Genomic DNA, 23980 nt, shown 5'->3' on the forward strand with positions numbered 1-23980 from the left:
AAAAAATTTGTATCTTTACCATAGTACATGGAGTTGTCAACTGAAACCAAAGTTTTTAACCTTGACTTTTAACCAAGGAAGTTGTACATACATTATGACATATCATCTGGTGTTGGTTAATATACATGTCAAGTATCAACTTTGAAATTATAACGGTTCTCAAGATATATAGTCCATCAGCTAGTTTTCAAAAGCGCTCTAGTTAAGGAGTTTGTGTTACACCCAAGGGTACCGCAATTTTTTTGGATAGAATTCAACTTCAGTATCTTATTGATAAAATACAAGGTGTTAGACCAAAAAAAAAATGTCCAAAAGAGGTTTAAAAACATCCCTTACAATGGTCCCCTTATTTAGCTATCACGACTAAGTAATTTTTAATTAAATTTTTTAATATAAAGCGATTGAAAAAAAATAAAGTATAGGTTAAAACAACTAAAACAGATATAAAACTATCATATTCAATGTAAAACTAAAGATTTTTTGTTTTAAAAAAGTGTGTATTTACATTACAAACAATCCGACTTTTTGGGGTTAAAATTAAGGCATATTTTCTCATTTCATAAAGAAATTCGTAATACAATTATCCGTTTTTGTGAATTAAACTTTAAAATTGACCAGTATGCAATGTTTAAACTATTTGCAGTATGTATATATCGTCTTAAATATGAATTATTCAATAAAACATATGTTCGTGCAAATACTCGTGAAATACCGGAAATCATCAAATTACCGTCGTCGATTCAGTTGACAATATATTCACACATACGCACTTTAAGCTTATCAATTTGCAACTGAAATCAAACATTTAGTTGTCGATTATGTTGGTTTTTTTTAGACAAATTATTTTATAAAGTAAATGTGTAACAAAATATTTATGATACAAATTAATTTTTTGCGTTTTGAAAAGGTGCACTCTATCGAACTCAATAAAGGTGTGCTTGTTTACATTTTGTGTTTTAGCTATGTGGTGATTGAGTTAAGATTGTTCAGTCTTTCAATCGACAAACATTGCTTTGAACGTAGGTCAAATAGTCAGTTGGGGAATTTGTTTAGACTTTTTACTTTCTTTGGCACACAATTATGTCGATTTGACATACCATCTGGTTACTATTTTTTGCTTTTCGTAATATTTACATTGTTCCTCATTTGATAGTGCTTTTTATCATTTTTCTTTCCTTTTAAATTGGATATATTTCAATTAATTGGATATGCTTCACTATTGTTTTATAAATTTTGTACATATTGTCACACTACGTGTGCTTTTATAGCAGTCATTGGGGAACGGTTTGGCGATGCAGGGCTGGGCGATCTCCTGTTGGAGTCTGGAGTTATTGAGTCAGGTTCTTTGACTAGTGTATTTGAAGGTAAACATTATAATCGAGCGCTGCGATTGTTCAAAATTGTATCTGAAGCTTTTGAACGATTACGTTGGGAAGCATTTGGTTCTTGGCTTAATTCAAATGATGAGAATGAATTCCTCGATCCTAATTTTCAGCATCTGCTTTGTCAATCTTAGTTCAAATCAAAATTTAACAGAAAACAACTTAAAAACCTTGCTAATTTCACCTTCTGTTGGTAAACTATTTGAGGCATTTAGTGTATATTGCAATCTAAGTGAGGGACTAATAAAAAAGTTCTGGAATTCTTACATAGAAATGGTCGAACTTTTATTGGTATATATGTAGGACTCTAAAGTGCGATGGGGACGCTAAAGTACGATGGTCACGCTAAAGTGCGATGGTCTACGCTAAAGTGCGATGCTTCCATACGCTAAAGTCCGATGGTCCGCGAAAATATAGACTTCTACGTTAGAAACGTAGTTCGATAATGACGTTAACAGTTGTTTATAAAAACTAAAAATGAACATGCCGGAAGATATAGATGAGGGATATTTGAATAACAAGTTTAACACCAAATGTCCATGACTTACTAGTAATTGATTCTTTGTCGGCTGAATCACAATGTTTGTTTTTTTTTCGAGTGCTGGAAGAAGGACTACAGTCGACCATCATACTACAATTGTATATAAATACAAAACAGTATACGCATACTTATCCTGCTTCTATTTAAAGCGAACGGATACATTCGAATCATTGTTTATGTGGCAGTTTACTTTGTGATCTCCGTTAAAATGTCGTCGATTTTAATGAAAGTTAACGTCGGTAAAATAGAGATACGTGTTTTCATGCGTGAACTATAAATTTTCTGCTAAAACATTAGTTCGCACTGTACATTGTAGGAAAATAAAACATGTCACTTTGTACTCGCTACGAAAAAGGAGAAAGCTCGGCGAACATTGCATTTCTCTCGCATTTAAATTAATTGAAGCTTATACAAATAAATGTTGCATATTCCGACAATGAACGAATTTCGTTACCGTATTTTTAATTTTCAATGACAAATGCAAGGGAGGTTGTAACATTAGTGTGAACGGCAATCTACACCAATTATCCAATATTCAATACGCTTCGAATTGTTAAAAATTCATTTAACATGAAATATAATATTTCCAAAACATAAATTACCTTTATAGCAATTATTACTTGGTTGGACTTGTTAATTTAGAAACAATCACTTCAGCCTACCAGTAAATTATAAAGCCTATCAAATATGTTATACCTTAACATAATAGCTTGACCATAGAATGATTGGTGGAAGGTGTATTTGTAAGGTATGATTGGTGGAAGGTGTGATGGTAGTGTATGATTGGTGGAAGGTGTGTTTGAAATGTATGATTGGTGGAAGGTGTGCTTGTAATGTATGATTGGTGGAAGGTGTATTTGTAATGTATGATTGGTGGAAGGTGTATTTGTAATGTATGATTGGTGGAAGGTGTGTTGTAATGTATGATTGGTGGAAGGTGTATTTGTAATGTATGATTGGTGGAAGGTGTGTTTGAAATGTATAATTGGTGGAAGGTGTGTTTGTAATATATGATTGGTGGAAGGTGTGTTTGTAATGTATGATTGGTGGAAGGTGTATTTGTAATGTATGATTGGTGGAAGGTGTGTTTGAAATGTATGATTGGTGGAAGGTGTGTTTGTAATGTATGATTGGTGGAAGGTGTATTTGTAATGTATGATTGGTGGAAGGTGTGTTGTAATGTATGATTGGTGGAAGGTGTATTTGTAATGTATGATTGGTGGAAGGTGTGTTTGAAATGTATAATTGGTGGAAGGTGTGTTTGTAATATATGATTGGTGGAAGGTGTGTTTGTAATGTATGATTGGTGGAAGGTGTATTTGTAATGTATGATTGGTGGAAGGTGTGTTTGAAATGTATGATTGGTGGAAGGTGTGTTTGTAATGTATGATTGGTGGAAGGTGTGTTTGTAATGTATGATTGGTGGAAGGTGTGTTTGTAATGTATGATTGGTGGAAGGTGTGTTTGTAATGTATGATTGGTGGAAGGTGTGTTTGTAATGTATGATTAGTGGAAGGTGTGTTGGTAATGTATGATTGGTGGAAGGTGTATTTGTAATGTATGATTAGTGGAAGGTGTGTTGGTAATGTATGATTGGTGGAAGGTGTATTTGTAATGTATGATTGGTGAAAGGTGTTTTGAAATGTATGATGTGTGGAAGGTGTGTTTGTAATGTATGATTGATGGGAGGTGTGTTTGTAATGTATGATTGGTGGAAGATGTCTTTGTAATGTATGATTGGTTGAAGGTGTGTTTGTTATGTATGATTGGTGAAAGGTGTTTGTAATGTATGATTGGTGGAAGATGTGTTTGTAATGTATGATTGGTGGAAGATGTGTTTGTAATGTATGATTGGTGAAAGGTGTGCTTGTAATGTATGATTGGTGGAAGGTGTGTTTGTAGTGTATGATTGGTGGAAGGTGTGTTTGTAATGTATGATTGGTGGGAGGTGTGTTTGTAATGTATGATTTGGGAAGATGTGTTTGTAATGTATGATTGGTTGAAGGTGTGTTTGTAATGTATGATTGGTGGAAGGTGTGTTGGAAATGTATGATTGGTGGAAGATGTGTTTGTAATGTATGATTGGTGGAAGATGTGTTTGTAATGTATGATTGGTGGAAGATGCGTTTGTAATGTATGATTGGTGGAAGGTGTAATTGTAATGTATGATTGGTGGAAGGTGTGTTTGTAATGTATGATTGGTGGAAGGTGTGTTTGTAGTGTATGATTGGTGGAAGATGTGTTTGTAATGTATGGTTGGTGGAAGGTGTATTTGTAATGTATGATTGGTGGAAGGTGTGTTTGTAATGTGTGATTGGTGGAAGGTGTATTTGTAATGTATAATTGGTGGGAGGTGTTTGTAATGTATGATTGGTGGAAGATGTGTTTGTAATGTATGATTGGTGGAAGGTGTATTTGTAATGTATGATTGGTGGAAGGTGTGTTTGTAATGTATGATTGGTGGAAGATGTGTTTGTAATGTATGATTGGTGGAAGATGCGTTTGTAATGTATGATTGGTGGAAGGTGTAATTGTAATGTATGATTGGTGGAAGGTGTGTTTGTAATGTATGATTGGTGGAAGGTGTGTTTGTAGTGTATGATTGGTGGAAGATGTGTTTCTAATGTATGGTTGGTGGAAGGTGTATTTGTAATGTATGATTGGTGGAAGGTGTGTTTGTAATGTATGATTGGTGGGAGGTGTATTTGTAATGTATAATTGGTGGAAGATGTGTTTGTAATGTATGATTGGTGGGAGGTGTATTTGTAATGTATAATTGGTGGGAGGTGTTTGTAATGTATGATTGGTGGAAGATGTGTTTGTAATGTATGATTGGTGGAAGGTGTATTTGTAATGTATGATTGGTGGAAGGTGTGTTTGTAATGTATGATTGGTGGAAGATGTGTTTGTAATGTATGATTGGTGGAAGGTGTGTTTGTAATGTATGATTGGTGGAAGAAGTGTTTGTAATGTATATTGGTGGGAGGTGTTTGTAATGTATGATTGGTGGAAGATGTGTTTGTAATGTATGATTAGTGGGAGGTGTATTTGTAATGTATGATTGGTGGAAGGTGTGTTTGTAATGTATGATTGGTGGAAGATGTGTTTGTAATGTATGATTGGTGGAAGGTGTGTTTGTAATGTATGATTGGTGGAAGATGTGTTTGTAATGTATGATTGGTGGAAGGTGTATTTGTAATGTATGATTGGTGGAAGGTGTATTTGTAATGTATGATTGGTGGAAGATGTGTTTGTAATGTATGATTGGTGGAAGGTGTGTTTGTAATGTATGATTGGTGGGAGGTGTGTTTGTAATGTATGATTGGTTGAAGGTGTGTTTGTAATGTATGATTGGTGGAAGATGTGTTTGTAATGTATGATTGGTGGAAGGTGTATTTGTAATGTATGATTGGTGGAAGATGTGTTTGTAATGTATGATCGGGGGAAGGTGTGTTTGTAATGTATGATTGGTGGAAGGTGTGTTTGTAATGTAGGATTGGTGGAAGGTGTGTTTGTAATGTATGATTGGTGGAAGGTGTGTTTGTAATGTAGGATTGGTGGAAGATGTGTTTGTAATGTATGATTGGTGGAAGGTGTGTTTGTAATGTATGATTGGTGGAAGATGTGTTTGTAATGTATGATTGGTGGAAGGTGTATTTGTAATGTATGATTGGTGGAAGATGTGTTTGTAATGTATGATCGGGGGAAGGTGTGTTTGTAATGTATGATTGGTGGAAGGTGTGTTTGTAATGTAGGATTGGTGGAAGGTGTGTTTGTAATGTATGATTGGTGGAAGGTGTGTTTGTAATGTAGGATTGGTGGAAGATGTGTTTGTAATGTATGATTGGTGGAAGGTGTGTTTGTAATGTATGATTGGTGGAAGATGTGTTTATAATTTATGATTGATGGAAGGTGTGTTTTTAATGTATGATTGGTGGAAGGTGTGGTTGTAATGTATGATTGGTGGAAGGTATGGTTGTAATGTATGATTGGTGGAAGGTGTGTTTGTAATGTATGATTGGTGGAAGATGTGTTGGTAATGTATGATTGGTGGAAGATGTGTTTGTAATGTATGATTGGTGGGAGGTGTGTTTGTAATGTATGATTGGTGGAAGATGTGTTGGTAATGTATGATTGGTGGGAGGTGTGTTTGTAATGTATGATTGGTGGAAGGTGTGTTTGTAATGTATGATTGGTGGAAGATGTGTTTGTAATGTATGATTGGTGGAAGGTGTGTTTGTAATGTGTGATTGGTGGGAGGTGTGTTTGTAATGTATGATTGGTGGAATGTTTGTTTGTAATGTATGATTGGTGGAAGGTGTGTTTGTAATGTATGATTGGTGGAATGTTTGTTTGTAATGTATGATTGGTGGAAGGTGTGTTTGTAATGTATGATTGGTGGAAAATGTGTTTGTAATGTATGATTGGTGGAAGATGTGTTTGTAATGTATGATTGGTGGGAGGTGTGTTTGTAATGTATGATTGGTGGAAGGTGTGTTTGTAATGTATGATTGGTGGAAGGTGTGTTTGTAATGTATGATTGGTGGGAGGTGTGTTTGTAATGTATGATTGGTGGAAGGTGTGTTTGTAATGTATGATTGGTGGAAGATGTGTTTGTAATGTATGATTGGTGGAAGGTGTGTTTGTAATGTATGATTGGTGGAAGGTGTGTTTGTAATGTATGATTGGTGGGAGGTGTGTTTGTAATGTATGATTGGTGGAAGGTGTGTTTGTAATGTATGATTGGTGGAAGATGTGTTTGTAATGTATGATTGGTGGAAGGTGTGTTTGTAATGTGTGATTGGTGGGAGGTGTATTTGTAATGTATGATTGGTGGAATGTTTGTTTGTAATGTATGATTGGTGGGAGGTGTGTTTGTAATGTATGATTGGTGGAAGGTGTATTTGTAATGTATGATTGGTGGAAGGTGTGTTTGTAATGTATGATTGGTGGAAGGTGTGTTTGTAATGTATGATTGGTGGAAGGTGTGTTTGTAATGTATGATTGGTGGGAGATGTGTTTGTAATGTATGATTGGTGGGAGGTGTGTTTGTAATGTATGATTGGTGGAAGGTGTGTTTGTAATGTATGATTGGTGGAAGGTGTGTTTGTAATGTATGATTGGTGGGAGGTGTGTTTGTAATGTATGATTGGTGGAAGGTGTGTTTGTAATGTATGATTGGTGGAAGGTGTGTTTGTAATGTATGATTGGTGGAAGGTGTGTTTGTAATGTATGATTGGTGGGAGGTGTGTTTGTAATGTATGATTGGTGGAAGGTGTGTTTGTAATGTATGATTGGTGGAAGATGTGTTTGTAATGTATGATTGGTGGAAGGTGTGTTTGTAATGTGTGATTGGTGGGAGGTGTGTTTGTAATGTATGATTGGTGAAATGTTTGTTTGTAATGTATGATTGGTGGGAGGTGTGTTTGTAATGTATGATTGGTGGAAGATGTGTTTGTAATGTATGATTGGTGGGAGGTGTGTTTATAATGTATGATTGGTGGAAGGTGTGTTTGTAATGTATGATTGGTGGAAAATGTGTTTGTAATGTATGATTGGTGGAAGATGTGTTTGTAATGTATGATTGGTGGGAGGTGTGTTTGTAATGTATGATTGGTGGAAGGTGTGTTTGTAATGTATGATTGGTGGAAGGTGTGTTTGTAATGTATGATTGGTGGGAGGTGTGTTTGTAATGTATGATTGGTGGAAGATGTGTTTGTAATGTATGATTGGTGGGAGGTGTGTTTATAATGTATGATTGGTGGAAGGTGTGTTTGTAATGTATGATTGGTGGAAAATGTGTTTGTAATGTATGATTGGTGGAAGATGTGTTTGTAATGTATGATTGGTGGGAGGTGTGTTTGTAATGTATGATTGGTGGAAGGTGTGTTTGTAATGTATGATTGGTGGAAGGTGTGTTTGTAATGTATGATTGGTGGGAGGTGTGTTTGCAATGTATGATTGGTGGAAGGTGTGTTTGTAATGTATGATTGGTGGAAGGTGTGTTTGTAATGTATGATTGGTGGGAGGTGTGTTTATAATGTATGATTGGTGGGAGGTGTGTTTGTAATGTTTGATTGGTGGAAGGTGTGTTTGTAATGTATGATTGGTGGAAGGTGTGTTTGTAATGTATGATCGGTGGAAGGTGTGTTTATAATGTATGATTGGTGGGAGGTGTGCTTGTAATGTATGATTGGTGGAAGGTGTGTTTGTAATGTATGATTGGTGGAAGGTGTGTTGTTTGAATTATGGTTTATCAGTTTTTATGACTCACGTTAATAATTGTTAATCAAGTGACTGCACCATGTTAATTACTTTTATTGGTTGTCATTGTGTTAACATTTGATTGGTAATCAGTGTGTTGACATCATATGAAGTGTGGTCTGTGGGTTGGTATGATTAATGTTTATAAATCAAGTGACTGTACCATGTTAAATACTTTGATTATTTGTCCGTGTTGATTGGTGATTTAAAGTGTGGTCTGTGGGTTGGTTTGATTAATGTTTGTAAATCAAGTGATTACACCATGTTAAATACTTTGATTATTTGTCTGTGTGTTAAGATTTGATTGGTGATTTAAAGTATGGTCTGTGGGTTGGTATGATTAATGTTTGTAAATCAAGTGACATCACCATGTTAAATACTTTGATTATTTGTCTGTGTGTTAAGATTTGATAGGTGATTTAAAGTGTGGTCTGTGGGTTTGTATGATTAATGTTTCTAAATCAAGTGACTGCACCATGTTAAATACTTTGATTATTTGTCCGTGTTGATTGGTGATTTAAAGTGTGGTCTGTGTGTTGGTTTGATTAATGTTTGTAAATCAAGTGATTACACCATGTTAAATACTTTGATTATTTGTCTGTGTGTTAAGATTTGATTGGTGATTTAAAGTATGGTCTGTGGGTTGGTATGATTAATGTTTGTAAATCAAGTGACATCACCATGTTAAATACTTTGATTATTTGTCTGTGTGTTAAGATTTGATTGGTGATTTAAAGTGTGGTCTGTGGGTTGGTTTGATAAATGTTTGTAAATCAAGTGACTACACCATGTTAAATACTTTGATTATTTGTTCGTGTTGATTGGTGATTTCAAGTGTGGTCTGTAGGTTGGTATGATTAATGTTTGTAAATCAAGTGACTACACCATGTTAATTACTTTGATTATTTGTCTGTGTGTTAAGATTTGATTGGTGATTTAAAGTGTGGTCTGTGGGTTGGTTTGATAAATGTTTGTAAATCAAGTGACTACACCATGTTAAATACTTTGATTATTTGTTCGTGTTGATTGGTGATTTCAAGTGTGGTCTGTAGGTTGGTATGATTAATGTTTGTAAATCAAGTGACTACACCACGTTAAATACTTTGATTATTTGTCCGTGTTGATTAGTGATTTCAAGTGTGATCTGTAGGTTGGTATGATTAATGTTTGTAAATCAAGTGACTACACCATGTTAAATACTTTGATTATGTGTCTGTGTTCATTGGTGATTTAAAGTGTGGTCTGTGGGTTGGTTTGATAAATGTTTGTAAATCAAGTGACTACACCATGTTAAATACTTTGATTATTTGTCCATGTTGATTGGTGATTTAAAGTGTGGTCTGTGGGTTGGTATGATTAATGTTTGTAAATCAAGTGACTACACCATGTTAAATACTTTGATTATGTGTCTGTGTTCATTGGTGATTTAAAGTGTGGTCTGTTGGTTGGTATGATTAATGTTTGTAAATCAAGTGACTACACCATGTTAAATACTTTGATTATTTGTCTGTGTTGATTGGTGATTTAAAGTGTGGTCTGTGGGTTGTTCTGATTAATGTTTGTAAATCAAGTGACTACACCATGTTAAATACTTTGATTATTTGTCCATGTGTTAAGATTTGATTGGTGATTTAAAGTGTGGTCTGTGGGTTGGTGTGATAAATGTTTGTAAATCAGGTGACTACACCATGTTAAATACTTTGATTATTTGTCTGTTTTGATTGGTGATTTAAAGTGTGGTCTGTGGGTTGGTATGATTAATGTTTGTAAATCAAGTGACTACATCATGTTAACTACTTTGATTATTTGGCCGTGTTGATAGGTGATTTAAAGTAAGGTTTGTAGGTTGGTCTGCTTAATGTTTGTAAATCAAGTGACTACACCATGTTAATTACTTTGATTATTTGTCTGTGTTGATTGGTGATTTAAAGTGTGGTCTGTGGGTTGGTATGATTAATGTTTGTAAATCAAGTGACATCACCATGTTAAATACTTTGATTATTTGTCTGTGTGTTAAGATTTGATTGGTGATTTAAAGTGTGGTCTGTGGGTTGGTTTGATAAATGTTTGTAAATCAAGTGACTACACCATGTTAAATACTTTGATTATTTGTCCGTGTTGATTGGTGATTTAAAGTCTGGTTTGTGGGTTGGTCTGATTAATGTTTGTAAATCAAGTGACTACACCATGTTAAATACTTTGATTATTTGTCCGTGTTGATTGGTGATTTCAAGTGTGGTCTGTAGGTTGGTATGATTAATGTTTGTAAATCAAGTGACTACACCATGTTAAATACTTTGATTATTTGTCCGTGTTGATTAGTGATTTCAAATGTGATCTGTAGGTTGGTATGATTAATGTTTGTAAATCAAGTGACTACACAATGTTAAATACTTTGATTATTTGTCTGTGTTGATTGGTAATTTAAAGTGTGGTCTGTAGGTTGGTATGATCAATGTTTGTAAATCAAGTGACTACACCATGTTAAATACTTTGATTATTTGTCCATGTTGATTGGTGATTTAAAGTGTGGTCTGTGGGTTGGTATGATTAATGTTTGTAAATCAAGTGACTACACCATGTTAAATACTTTGATTATGTGTCTGTGTTCATTGGTGATTTAAAGTGTGGTCTGTTGGTTGGTATGATTAATGTTTGTAAATCAAGTGACTACACCATGTTAAATACTTTGATTATTTGTCTGTGTTGATTGGTGATTTAAAGTGTGGTTTGTGGGTTGTTCTGATTAATGTTTGTAAATCAAGTGACTACACCATGTTAAATACTTTGATTATTTGTCCATGTGTTAAGATTTGATTGGTGATTTAAAGTGTGGTCTGTGGGTTGGTGTGATAAATGTTTGTAAATCAGGTGACTACACCATGTTAAATACTTTGATTATTTGTCTGTTTTGATTGGTGATTTAAAGTGTGGTCTGTGGGTTGGTATGATTAATGTTTGTAAATCAAGTGACTACATCATGTTAACTACTTTGATTATTTGGCCGTGTTGATAGGTGATTTAAAGTAAGGTTTGTAGGTTGGTCTGCTTAATGTTTGTAAATCAAGTGACTACACCATGTTAATTACTTTGATTATTTGTCTGTGTTGATTGGTGATTTAAAGTGTGGTCTGTGGGTTGGTCTGATTAATGTTTGTAATTCTAGTGACTACACCATGTTAATTACTTTGATTATTTGTCCATGTGTTTAGATTTGATTGGTGATTTAAAGTGTGGTCTGTGGGTTGGTATGATTAATGTTTGTAATTCTAGTGACTACACCATGTTGAATACTTTGATTATTTGTCTGTGTTGATTGGTGATTTAAAGTGTGGTCTGTTGGTTGGTATGATTAATGTTTGTAAATCAAGTGACTACACCATGTTAAATACTTTGATTATTTGTCTGTTTTGATTGGTGATTTAAAGTGTGGTCTGTTGGTTGGTATGATTAATGTTTGTAAATCAAGTGACTGTACCATGTTAAATACTTTGATTATTTGTCTGTGTTGATTGGTTATTTAAAGTGTGGTCTGTTGGTTGGTATGATTAATGTTTGTAAATCAAGTGACTGTACCATGTTAAATACTTTGATTATTTGTCCGTGTTGATTGGTGATTTAAAGTGTGGTCTGTTGGTTGGTCTGATAAATCTTTGTTTTGTAAATCAAGTGACTACACCATGTTAAATACTTTGATTATTTGTCTGTTTTGATTGGTGATTTAAAGTGTGGTCTGTGGGTTGGTATGATTAATGTTTGTAAATCTAGTGACTACACCATGTTAAATACTTTAATTATTTGTCTGTGTTGATTGGTGATTTAAAGTGTGGTCTGTTAGTTGGTATGATTAATGTTTGTAAATCAAGTGACTACACCATGTTAAATACTTTGATTATTTGTCTGTTTTGATTGGTGATTTAAAGTGTGGTCTGTTGGTTGGTATGATTAATGTTTGTAAATCAAGTGACTGTACCATGTTGAATACTTTGATTATTTGTCGGTGTTGATTGGTGATTTAAAGTGTGGTCTGTGGGTTGGTCTCATTAATGTTTGTAAATCAAGTGACTGTACCATGTTAAATACTTTGATTATTTGTCCGTGTTGATTGGTGATTAAAACTGTGGTCTGTGGGTTGGTCTGATTAATGTTTGTAAATCAAGTGACTACACCATGTTAAATACTTTCATTATTTGTCTGTGTTGATTGGTGATTTAAAGTGTGGTCTGTGGGTTGGTCTGATTAATGTTTGTAAATCAAGTGACTGCACCATGTTAAATACTTTCATTATTTGTCTGTGTTGATAGGTGATTTAAAGTGTGGTCTGTGGGTTGGTCTGATTAATGTTTGTAAATCAAGTGACTACACCATGTTAAATACTTTGATTGTTTGTCTGTGTTGATTGGTGATTTAAAGTGGGGTCTGTGGGTTGGTTTGATTAATGTTTGTAAATCAAGTGACTGTACCATGTTAAATACTTTGATTATTTGTCCGTGTTGATTGGTGATTTAAAGTGTGGTTTTTGGGTTGGTATGATTAATGTTTGTAAATGAAGTGACTACACCATGTTAAATACTTTGATTATTTGTCCGGGTTGATTAGTGTTTAAAAGTGTGGTCTGTGGGTTGGTATGATTAATGTTTGTAAATCAAGTGACTACACCATGTTAAATACTTTGATTATTTGTCCGTGTTGATTGGTGATTTAAAGTGTGGTCTGTTGGTTGGTCTGATTAATGTTTGTAAATCAAGTGACTACATCATGTCAAATACTTTGATTATTTGTCCGTGTTGATTGGTGATTTAAAGTGTGGTCTGTGGGTTGGTATGATTAATGTTTGTAATTCAAGTGACTGTACCATGTTAAATACTTAAATTGTTTGTCTGTGTTGATTGGTGATTTAAAGTGTGGTTTGTGGGTTGGTATGATTAATTTTTGTAATTCAAGTGACTACACCATGTTAAATACTTTGATTATTTGTCCGTGTTGATTGGTGATTTAAAGTGTGGTCTGTTGATTGGTCTGATTAATGTTTGTAATTCTTGTGACTGCACCATGTTAAATACTTTGATTATTCGTCTGTGTTGATTGGTGATTTAAAGTGTGGTCTGTGGGTTGGTCTGATTAATGTTTGTAAATCAAGTGACTGCACCATGTTAAATACTTTGATTATGTGTCCGTGTTGATTAGTGATTTAAAGTGTGGTCTGTGGGTTGGTCTGATTAATGTTTGTAAATCAAGTGACTGTACCATGTTAAATACTTTGATTATTTGTCTGTGTTGATTGGTGATTTAAAGTGTGGTCTGTGGGTTGGTCTGATTAATGTTTGTAAATCAAGTGACTGCACCATGTTAAATACTTTGATTATGTGTCCGTGTTGATTAGTGATTTAAAGTGTGGTCTGTGGGTTGGTATGATTAATGTTTGTAAATCAAGTGACTGTACCATGTTAAATACTTTGATTATTTGTCTGTGTTGATAGGTGATTTAAGGTGTGGTCTGTGGGTTGGTCTGATTAATGTTTGTAAATCAAGTGACTGTACCATGTTAAATACTTTGATTATTTGTCTGTGTTGATTGGTGATTTAAAGTGTGGTCTGTGGGTTGGTCTGATTAATGTTTGTAAATCAAGTGACTGTACCATGTTAAATACTTTGATTATTTGTCCGTGTTGATTGGTGATTTAAAGTGTGGTCTGTGGGTTGGTCTGATTAATGTTTGTAAATCAAGTGACTACACCATGTTAAATACTTTGATTATTTGTCCGTGTTGATTGGTGACATAATATCAAGTGAATTTTTGTTCTATATATCAATTTAAAATGTATACATTTTTTGTTAAGAAAGATCGCGAATAAAAATGAAAACTGAATATTACCTGTTTTGTTTTCACCCAAGGACTGCATCCTTGATCTGTTAACCATTTTGTTACATCAATCCGTCCATACTGCGCAGAAAGATGTAAAGCTGTTCGTCCATACTATAACAATATAAAAATATAAACATGTTAATGGTGTGTGATAATAAATCAAGAGAGGAGACAAACAATTTATCTAAATGTAAGAAATATAACATTGGCTAAGAAAATATCCAATTATACTTGTGTATTAACTGATAAATGGTAGATTAAGATTATAAACTAAATATATATTTTCTGATTCAGTTCTATAAAACAGGAAAAAATAATAGCAAACCCCATTTAATATAAGTCTAACAAGTATTTGTTGTCCATTTAACATGTCTGATTAACAACATGATTTTATGTTGATTCTGTCATGTCTGTAGAATAATCAAAGTTGAAAAAACAAAAAAAAAATTTCAAGAAACCTTGAAATGAGTCATATTTTCTGATTCAGTGCAAAGAGACAAGAAAAATAAGACCCCACTTTATATAATTCTCTCAAATATTAGATCTCCATTAAACCCGTCTGATTAACAATGATTCAGTAGAATAATCAAAGTGAAAAAAAAACTTTTTTTCAAGAAACATAAAAACAAGTTATATTTTCTGATTCAGTACGAAGAGACAAGAAAAATAAGACCCCACTTTATATAATTCTGTCAAGTATTTGTTATTTTTAAAAGATATTTTACATTAGATCTGTAGAATTAACATTATCTACTAAAGATGTTAACACAACTTGTTCTCATCAACTTCTCATTAAAATCAGATGTTAATAAAATAATTTTTTGTCAAGAAACAAAATAAAACCTTTACTATCTGATTCAGTTCTGTGTTACGAATAAAATGAGACCCCACTTTATATAATTCTAACATATATTTGTTGTCCATTAAACCTGTCTGATTAACAACATGATTTTGTGTAGATTCTGTATAAAGTTATGTTTTGTCAGAGTAAGGTGATTATATCTATCATTACGTAGGTGGATGTGGCCTCTAATTGACTGCCCTGACTGGCGAGGTACATCACTACCTCCAGGTGTCCTACCGCAGAGGCCAACATTAATGGTGTCCATCCATCCTGTAATATCAACATATAACAGACATCAAAACTTGTGTCATAAACTGGACAATGTTGTGTAACAAATATAAACAAAATATATATCACATGAATCAGTGGTCAAAACTGAATAAAATGACCAGTCACACTTGTATTTATATTCTACATAAACAACAAATAAACAACCATGTTTTATTGTGAGATGTCAGAACTTCCATCAGAACTGTCAGGTTAAAAAAAAAAAACTTTTTTCAAGAAACATAAAAACGAGTTATATTTTCTGATTCAGTACGAAGAGACAAGAAAAATAAGACCCCACTTTATATAATTCTGTCAAGTATTTGTTATTTTTAAAAGATGTTTTACATTAGATCTGTAGAATTAACATTATCTGACTAAAGATGTTAACACAACTTGATCTCATCAACTTCTCATTAAAATCAGATGTTTATAAAATAATAATTTTTCGTCAAGAAACAAAATAAAACCTTTACTATCTGATTCAGTTTTGTGTTACGAATAAAATGAGGCCCCACTTTATATAATTCTAACAAATATTTGTTGTCCATTAAACCTGTCTAATTAACAACATGATTTTGTGTAGATTCTGTATAAAGTGATGTTTGGTCAGAGTAAGGTCATTATATCTATCATTACCAAGGTGTCTGTGGCCTCTAACTGACTGCCGTGACTGACTAGGTACGTCACTACCTCCAGGTGTCCTCCCCCAGCCGCCCACATTAATGGTGTCCTTCCTCCCTGTAATATCAACATATAACAGACATCAAAACTTGTGTCATAAACTGGACAATGTTGTGTAATAAATATAAACAAAATATATATCCCATGAATCAGTGGTCAAAACTGAATAAAATGACCAGTCACACTTGTACATGTATTTATATTCTACATAAACAACAAATAAACAACATGTTTTATTGTGAGATGTCAGAACTTCCATCAGAACTGTCAGGTTAAAAAAAAAACTTTTTTCTAGAAACATAAACAATATTTATATCAATGGACTCAGCTGGACAAGACAATTAAAATGAGACCCCACTTTATATAATTCTATCAAATATTTGTTGTCCATTAAATCTGTCTGATTAACAATGATTACGTAGAATGACCAAAGTTTAAAAAAAAACTTTTTTTCAAGAAACATAAAAACAAGTTATATTTTCTGATTCAGTACAACGAGACAAGAAAAATAAGACCCCACTTTATATAATTCTGTCAAGTATTTGTTATTTTTAAAAGATGTTTTACATTAGATCTGTAGAATTAATATTATCTGACTAAAGAAGTTAACACAACTTGTTCTCATCAACTTCTCATTCAAATCAAATGTTTACAAAATAATTTTACGTCATGAAACAAAATAAAACCTTCACTATCTGATTCAGTTCTGTGTTACGAATAAAATGAGGCCCCACTTTATATAATTCTAACAAATATTTGTTGTCCATTAAACCTGTCTGATTAACAACATGACTTTGTGTAGATTCTGTATAAAGTGGTGTTTGGTCAGAGTAAGGTCATTATATCTATCATTACCTCGGTGGATGTGGCCTCTAACTGACTGCCCTGACTGACCAGGTACATCACTACCTCCAGGTGTCCTCTCTCAGCCGCCCACATTAATGGTGTCTGTCCATACTGTAATATCAACATATAACAGACATCAAAACTTGTGTCATAAACTGGACAATGTTGTGTAATAAATATAAACAAAATATATATCACATGAATCAGTGGTCAAAACTGAATAAAATGACCAGTCACACTTGTATTTATATTCTACATAAACAACAAATAAACAACATGTCTTATTGTGAGATGTCAGAACTTCCATCAGAACTGTCAGGTTAAAAAATTACTTTTTTCAAGAAACATAAACAATATTTATATCAATGGACTCAGCTGGACAAGACAATTAAAATGAGACCCCACTTTATATAATTCTAACAAATATTTGTTGTCCATTAAATCTGTCTGATTAACAATGATTCACTAGAATGATCAAAGTTAAAAAAAAACTCTAACTGACTGCCTTGACTGACGAGGTACATCACTACCTCCAGGTGTCCTCCCCAAGCCGCCAACATTAATGGTGTCCATTCACCCTGTAATATCAACATATAACAGACATCAAAACTTGTGTCATAAACTGGACAATGTTGTGTAATAAATATAAACAAAATATATATCACATGAATCAGTGGTCAAAACTCAATAAAATGGCCAGTCACACTTGTATTTATATTCTACTTAAACAACAAATAAACAACATGTTTTATTGTGAAATGTCAGAACTTCCATCAGAAACTGTCAGGTTAAAAAAAAAACTTTTTTCAAGAAACATAAAAACGAGTTATATTTTCTGATTCAGTACGAAAAGACAAGAAAAATAAGACCCCACTTTATATAATTCTGTCAAGTATTTGTTATTTTTAAAAGATGTTTTACATCAGATCTGTAGAATTAACATTATCTGACTAAAGATGTTAACACAACTTGTTCTCATCAACTTCTCATTAAAATCAAATGTTATAAAAATAATTTTTTGTCAGGAAACAAAATAAAACCTTTACTATCTGATTCAGTTCTGTGTTACGAATAAAATGAGACCCCACTTTATATAATTCTAACAAATATTTGTTGTCCATTAAATAAAGGCAACAGTAGTATACCGCTGTTCAAAACTCATAAATCCATGGACAAAAAACAAAATCGGGGTAACAAACCAAAACCGAGCGAAACGCATTAAATATAAGAGGAGAACAACGCAACACACACAGAAACAGACCAATCATCAGACAAAACACCACGAGAATAACAAATGTAACATGAAAACCAAATACATGAATTTGGGATAGACAAGTACCGTGCCACGTCTTATCTCAATATCTCAAAAATAAGAGAAAACACAAACGACTCAACGTTAAAATGCAACACAAAGAGAAAAGAACAATATTATAACAATGACCATCTTCCTGACTTGGTACAGGACACTTTTAAAGGGGAATAAAAGTGGTGGGTTGAACCTGGTTTTAAGGCATGCCAAACCTCGCACTTTAATGGCAAAGTTAAATATAACATTGAAATGACAACATAATATTACAGGACTACAATACAAATAAATAGGAGAACATATTAGACACAGAAAAACATGATTAATAGATAACAAAAAGCATCAGGTTTAAAATTCAATACGCCAAAAACGCGCCTTGCCCACACAAGACTCACCAGTGACGCCCAGATATAAAAGATCGAAAGTGAAAAAAGTACAAAGTTGTACAGCACTGAAGATCAAAAGTTGAAAAGGTTTCGCAAAATACGGCATTGTTTTTATGTCCGGGATAAGAACATTCTTATTATATAGAACAATTCATGCTATTGCAAACAGTAAATTTTATCAAATGAATATGAAAGAGATATACACAAAGAAACTAAAGTATTAACTAATTACAGAAAACTAAACCTGAATACATAACGCCTAGATATAAAAGATCGAACGTGAAAAAGGTACAAAGTTGTACAGCACTGAAGATCAAAAGTTGAAAAGGTTTTGACAAATACGCCATTAAACCTGTCTGATTAACAACATGATTTTGTGTAGATTCTGTATAAAGTGATGTTTGGTCAGAGTAAGGTCATTATATCTATCATTACCCTGGTGGATGTGGCCTCTAACTGACTGCCGTGACTGACCAGGTACATCACTACCTCCAGGTGTCCTCCCCAAGCCGCCAACATTAATGGTGTCTGTCCCCACTGTAATATCAACATATAACAGACATCAAAACTTGTGTCATAAACTGGACAATGTTGTGTAATAAATATAAACAAAATATATATCACATGAATCAGTGGTCAAAACTCAATAAAATGACCAGTCACACTTGTATTTATATTCTACATAAACAACAAATAAACAACCATGTTTTATTGTGAGATGTCAGAACTTCTATCAGAACTGTCAGGTTAAAAAAAAACTTTTTTTCAAGAAACATTAAAACGAGTTATATTTTCTGATTCAGTACAAAGAGACAAGAAAAATAAGACCCCACTTTATATAATTCTGTCAAGTATTTGTTATTTTTAAAAGATGTTTTACATTAGATCTGTAGAATTGCCATTATCTGACTAAAGATGTTAACACAACTTGTTCTCATCAACTTCTCATTAAAATCAAATGTTAACAAAATAATTTTTCGTCAAGAAACAAAATAAAACCTTTAAATCTGATTCAGTTCTGTGTTACGAATAAAATGAGACCCCACTTTATATAATTCTAACAAATATTTGTTATTAAATCTGTCTGATTAACAATGATGAATGAGAAAAATTAAAAAAAAATCATTTCAAGAAAAATAAAAACGAGTTATTTTTTCTAAGTCAGGTTAATGAGACAGGAAAAATAAGACCCCACTTTATATAATTCTAACAAGTATTTAATGCCCATTACACCTGTCAGTATTTTGTGTTGATTCAGAATACTGATCAAAGCTTAAAAAAGAATTCAGTGGTATTTCCATGTAAAATGTTTGTGTGGAATATAAATGAAGAACTTCAATAAGCCGTGTTTTTACTTTTTGTTTGCGTTGCCTATAAAGGTGATATGTCACATGTTTGTGAGCAGTATAAGAGTGTCATTGATATGTCACTTGTTGGTGTTGAGTATAAGAGTGTTATTGCTATGTCACATGTTTGTGAGCAGTATAAGAGTGTCATTGATATGTCACATGTTGGTGTTGAGTATAAGAGTGTCATTCATTGCTATGTCACATGTTGGAGTTGAGTATAAGAGTGTTATTGCTATGTCACATGTCAGGTTGGTATTGAGTATAAGAGTGTTTTTGCAATGTCACATGTTGGTGTAAGTATGTCATTACTATGTCACATGTTAGCAGGTTACCAATGTCATGTTTAGTATAGGAGTGGTGGATGAATGTTGTATGATGTGGTGTCACATGTCATGTTCAGTAGAGGAGTGGTGGATGAATGTTGTATGATGTGGTGTCACATGTCATGTTCAGTACAGGAGTGTTGAATGAATGTTGTATGATCAGGTGTCACATGTCATGTTCAGTAGAGGAGTGTGTGGTGGATGAATGTTGTATGATCAGGTGTCACATGCCATGTTCAGTACATGAGTGTTAATTGAATGTTGTATGATGTGGTGTCACATGTCATGTTCAGTTCAGGAGTGGTGGATGAATGTTGTATGATCAGGTGTCACATGTCATGTTCAGTACAAGAGTGGTAAATGAATATTGTATGATCAGATGTCACATGTCATGTTCAGTACATGAGTTTTAATTGAATGTTGTATGATGTGGTGTCACATGTCATGTTCAGTTCAGGAGTGGTGGATGAATGTTGTATGATCAGGTGTCACATGTCATGTTCAGTACAAGAGTGGTGAATGAATGTTGTATGATCAGGTGTCACATGTCATGTTCAGTACAAGAGTGGGGAATGAATGTTGTATGATCAGGTGCAGGGTTTCCGCTGGCGGTCTCCATTTTCGCAATTTGCGAAAAAATAATAATTGTGACGATTAAAATTCGTCATTGGCGAAAGAATTTGGCGAAAGAAATATGTACAACAATTTATTTTTCAGCCATCTTGTTTATTTACTTTTTTTCGGGTTTCTCTGACTTTACCGATCAGACAATACTCGGAATTCACCTTGAACTCGTTAAGATTTTGACAGAAAATTAATAATCAGCCGATTGCATTCATTGCTATCGACATCAAAGGACTAATTAATAAAGGCGTTGATTATATGATATGACAAAATGATATGGTTAAATGGCTTCGCTCGCATGTCACAAAAGGGATTTATGAACTACTTTGCGACGCACATGTTTGAAGCAAAATTTTTACGCTTTTTCTCCTTCTTATAATGAAAGTCCAGAAAAGAAAATTGTTGTTATGACGAAATATGATCAAAAGCAAGAAAGGTCTCTGATTTAAAACTTTATCATTTAATTTTCATTTAGACATTGATTTGAGTGGGTACCTCAAATCGTTTCAGTGACACACATGTTTCAAGCATATAGTTTAACTTATTTACTATGGTCTAGAAAAGAAAACTGTCGTTATGAAGAAACCTATTCAAAAGGTTGGCATGAGAGTAACCCTTCTATTTAATGACTACACCTTACATGAGGGATCAATTCCAAGTGATAAGATGCTTCGTTTTGTTGTAAAAACCACTTCTTATTTAGGAGGGGGGAGGGGGGGGGCTTGACAAAAAAAGGAAAATTTTAAAAGAAAAATATATTTGTGTTACTTGGCGAAAAAAATAATAAAGTGGCGAAAAATATATTGTTTTGGCGAAAGAGGTGGCGAAAAAAATAATTGACCCAGGGGAAACCCTGATCAGGTGTCACATGTCATGTTTAGTACAGGAGTGGTGGATGAATGTTATATGATCAGGTGTCACATGTCATGTTCAGTACATGAGTGTTAATTGAATGTTGTATGATGTGGTGTCACATGTCATGTTCAGTTCAGGAGTGGTGGATGAATGTTGTATGATCAGGTGTCACATGTCATGTTCAGTACAAGAGTGGTAAATGAATATTGTATGATCAGATGTCACATGTCATGTTCAGTACATGAGTGTTAATTGAATGTTGTATGATGTGGTGTCACATGTCATGTTCAGTTCAGGAGTGGTGGATGAATGTTGTATGATCAGGTGTCACATGTCATGTTCAGTACAAGAGTGGTGAATGAATGTTGTATGATCAGGTGTCACATGTCATGTTCAGTACAAGAGTGGGGAATGAATGTTGTATGATCAGGTGTCACATGTCATGTTTAGTACAGGAGTGGTGGATGAATGTTGTATGATCGGGTGTCACATGTCATGTTCAGTACAGGAGTGGTGGATGAATGTTGTATGATCAGGTGTCACATGTCATGATCAGTACAAGAGTGGTGAATGAATGTTGTATGATCAGGTGTCACATGTCATGTTCAGAAGAGGAGTGGTGGATGAATGCATGTTGTATGATCAGGAGTCACATGTCATGTTCAGTACATGAGTGGTAACGAATGTTGTATGATCAGGTGTCACATGTCATGTTCAGAACAGGAGCGGTGAATGAATGTTGTATGATCAGGTGTCACATGTCATGTTCAGTAGAGGAGTGGTAAATGAATGTTGTATGATGTGGTGTCACATGTCATGTTCAGTAGAGGAGTGGTGGATGAATGTTGTATGATCAGGTGTCACATGTCATGTTCAGTACAGGAGTGGTGGATGAATGTTGTATGATCGGGTGTCACATGTCATGTTCAGTACAGGAGTGGTGGATGAATGTTGTATGATCGGGTGTCACATGTCATGTTCAGTACAGGAGTGGTTAATGAATGTTGTATGATCAGGTGTCACATGTCATGTTCAGTACAGGAGTGGTTACGAATGTTGTATGATCAGGTGTCGCATGTCATGTTCAGTACAGGAGTGTTGAATGAATGTTATATGATCAGGTGTCACATGTCATGTTCAGAACATAAGTGGTGAATGAATGTTGTATGATCAGGTGTCACATGACATGTTCAGTACAGGAGTGGTAAATGAATGTTGTATGATCATGTGTCATGTCTTGTGTCATGAAGATGCAAGATTTATGTAAAACCAAAGGATTTTTTTATAGAATACCATGACAGTGTATGTTTAGGTTCATAAAGTATAATAAAATAAATCACAATATTTCAGTTGTATGCAGTTACGAAGTATCAGAGGGCAACCCTTTGACATACAAACTGGAGAGGTATTCATCAGTGTAATGAAGTAAATCACAATATTTCAGTTGTATACAGTTATGAAGTATCAGACAGCAACCCTTTGACAAACAAACTGGAGTGGTATTCATCAGTGTAATGAAGTAAATCACAATATTTCAGTTGTATACAGTTATGAAGTATCAGACAGCAACCATTTGACATACAAACTGGAGTGGTATTCATCAGTGTAATGAAGTAAATCACAATATTTCAGTTGTATACAGTTATGAAGTATCAGACAGCAACCCTTTGACATACAAACTGGAGTGGTATTCATCAGTGTAATGAAGTAAATCACAATATTTCAGTTGTATACAGTTAAGAAGTATCAGACAGCAACCCTTTGACAAACAAACTGGAGTGGTATTCATCCGTGTAATGAAGTAAATCACAATATTTCAGTTGTATACAGTTAAGAAGTATCAGACAGCAACCATTTGACAAACAAACTGGAGTGGTATTCATCAGTGTAATGAAGTAAATCAAAATATGTCAGTTGTATACAGTTAGGAAGTATCAGACAGCAACCCTTTGACATACAAACTAGAGTGGTATTCATCAGTGTAATGTATAAATCACAATGTTTCAGTTGTATACAGTTATGAAGTATCAGACAGCAACCCTTTGACATACAAACTGGAGTGGTATTCATCAGTGTTATGAAGTATTTCAAGTTTGTTTGGGGCTGTTGTTTGTCTTTTCGTCTGGCCATGGCATTCTTCTTCTACTTCATGTACTTAATGTGTTTTTTTCCGCTGTTTTATTTGGGTATAGGTGTTGGATACATTGATGTCGTGTACTGATGTTTCTCACTGTTTGTGTTGAATACAGGAGTTGTATATATTGGTGTTGTGAAATAATGTTTTGCACTGTTTTTGTGGAATACAAGAGTTCTATATACATTCGGGATGTGTAATAATGTTTCTTAATATTTTGAAGACTTTTTGCAATTAAAGAACCTTAGTGATCACGCTCACATACCCCATGTCCCCACATTGTCTTTGGAGAAATTAAATACAGTCAGA

At 33.9% G+C, this 23980-nt stretch overlaps 1 protein-coding gene and 1 long non-coding RNA gene across 2 annotated transcripts in view; both read right to left on the reverse strand.

Moving 5' to 3' along the window:
- The window catches only part of LOC143084095 (uncharacterized), a 51510-nt gene extending 34243 nt beyond the window's left edge, over positions 1–17267 (reverse strand). Inside the window, exons 1-3 of the mRNA XM_076260502.1 lie at positions 17193–17267; positions 15804–15905; positions 14063–14164 (exon numbers count right to left, since the gene is read on the reverse strand). Coding sequence (XP_076116617.1) covers positions 14063–14164; positions 15804–15905; positions 17193–17267 — 279 coding nt within the window. The remainder of the gene's footprint in view (positions 1–14062; positions 14165–15803; positions 15906–17192) is intronic.
- Positions 1–23980, reverse strand: part of LOC143084009 (uncharacterized) — a 426871-nt gene that overhangs the window by 157916 nt on the left and 244975 nt on the right. The gene's annotated exons all lie outside the window — the stretch shown is intronic.

This window comes from Mytilus galloprovincialis, chromosome 7 (genome assembly GCF_965363235.1).
Source record: "Mytilus galloprovincialis chromosome 7, xbMytGall1.hap1.1, whole genome shotgun sequence".
NCBI lineage: Eukaryota > Metazoa > Mollusca > Bivalvia > Mytilida > Mytilidae > Mytilus > Mytilus galloprovincialis.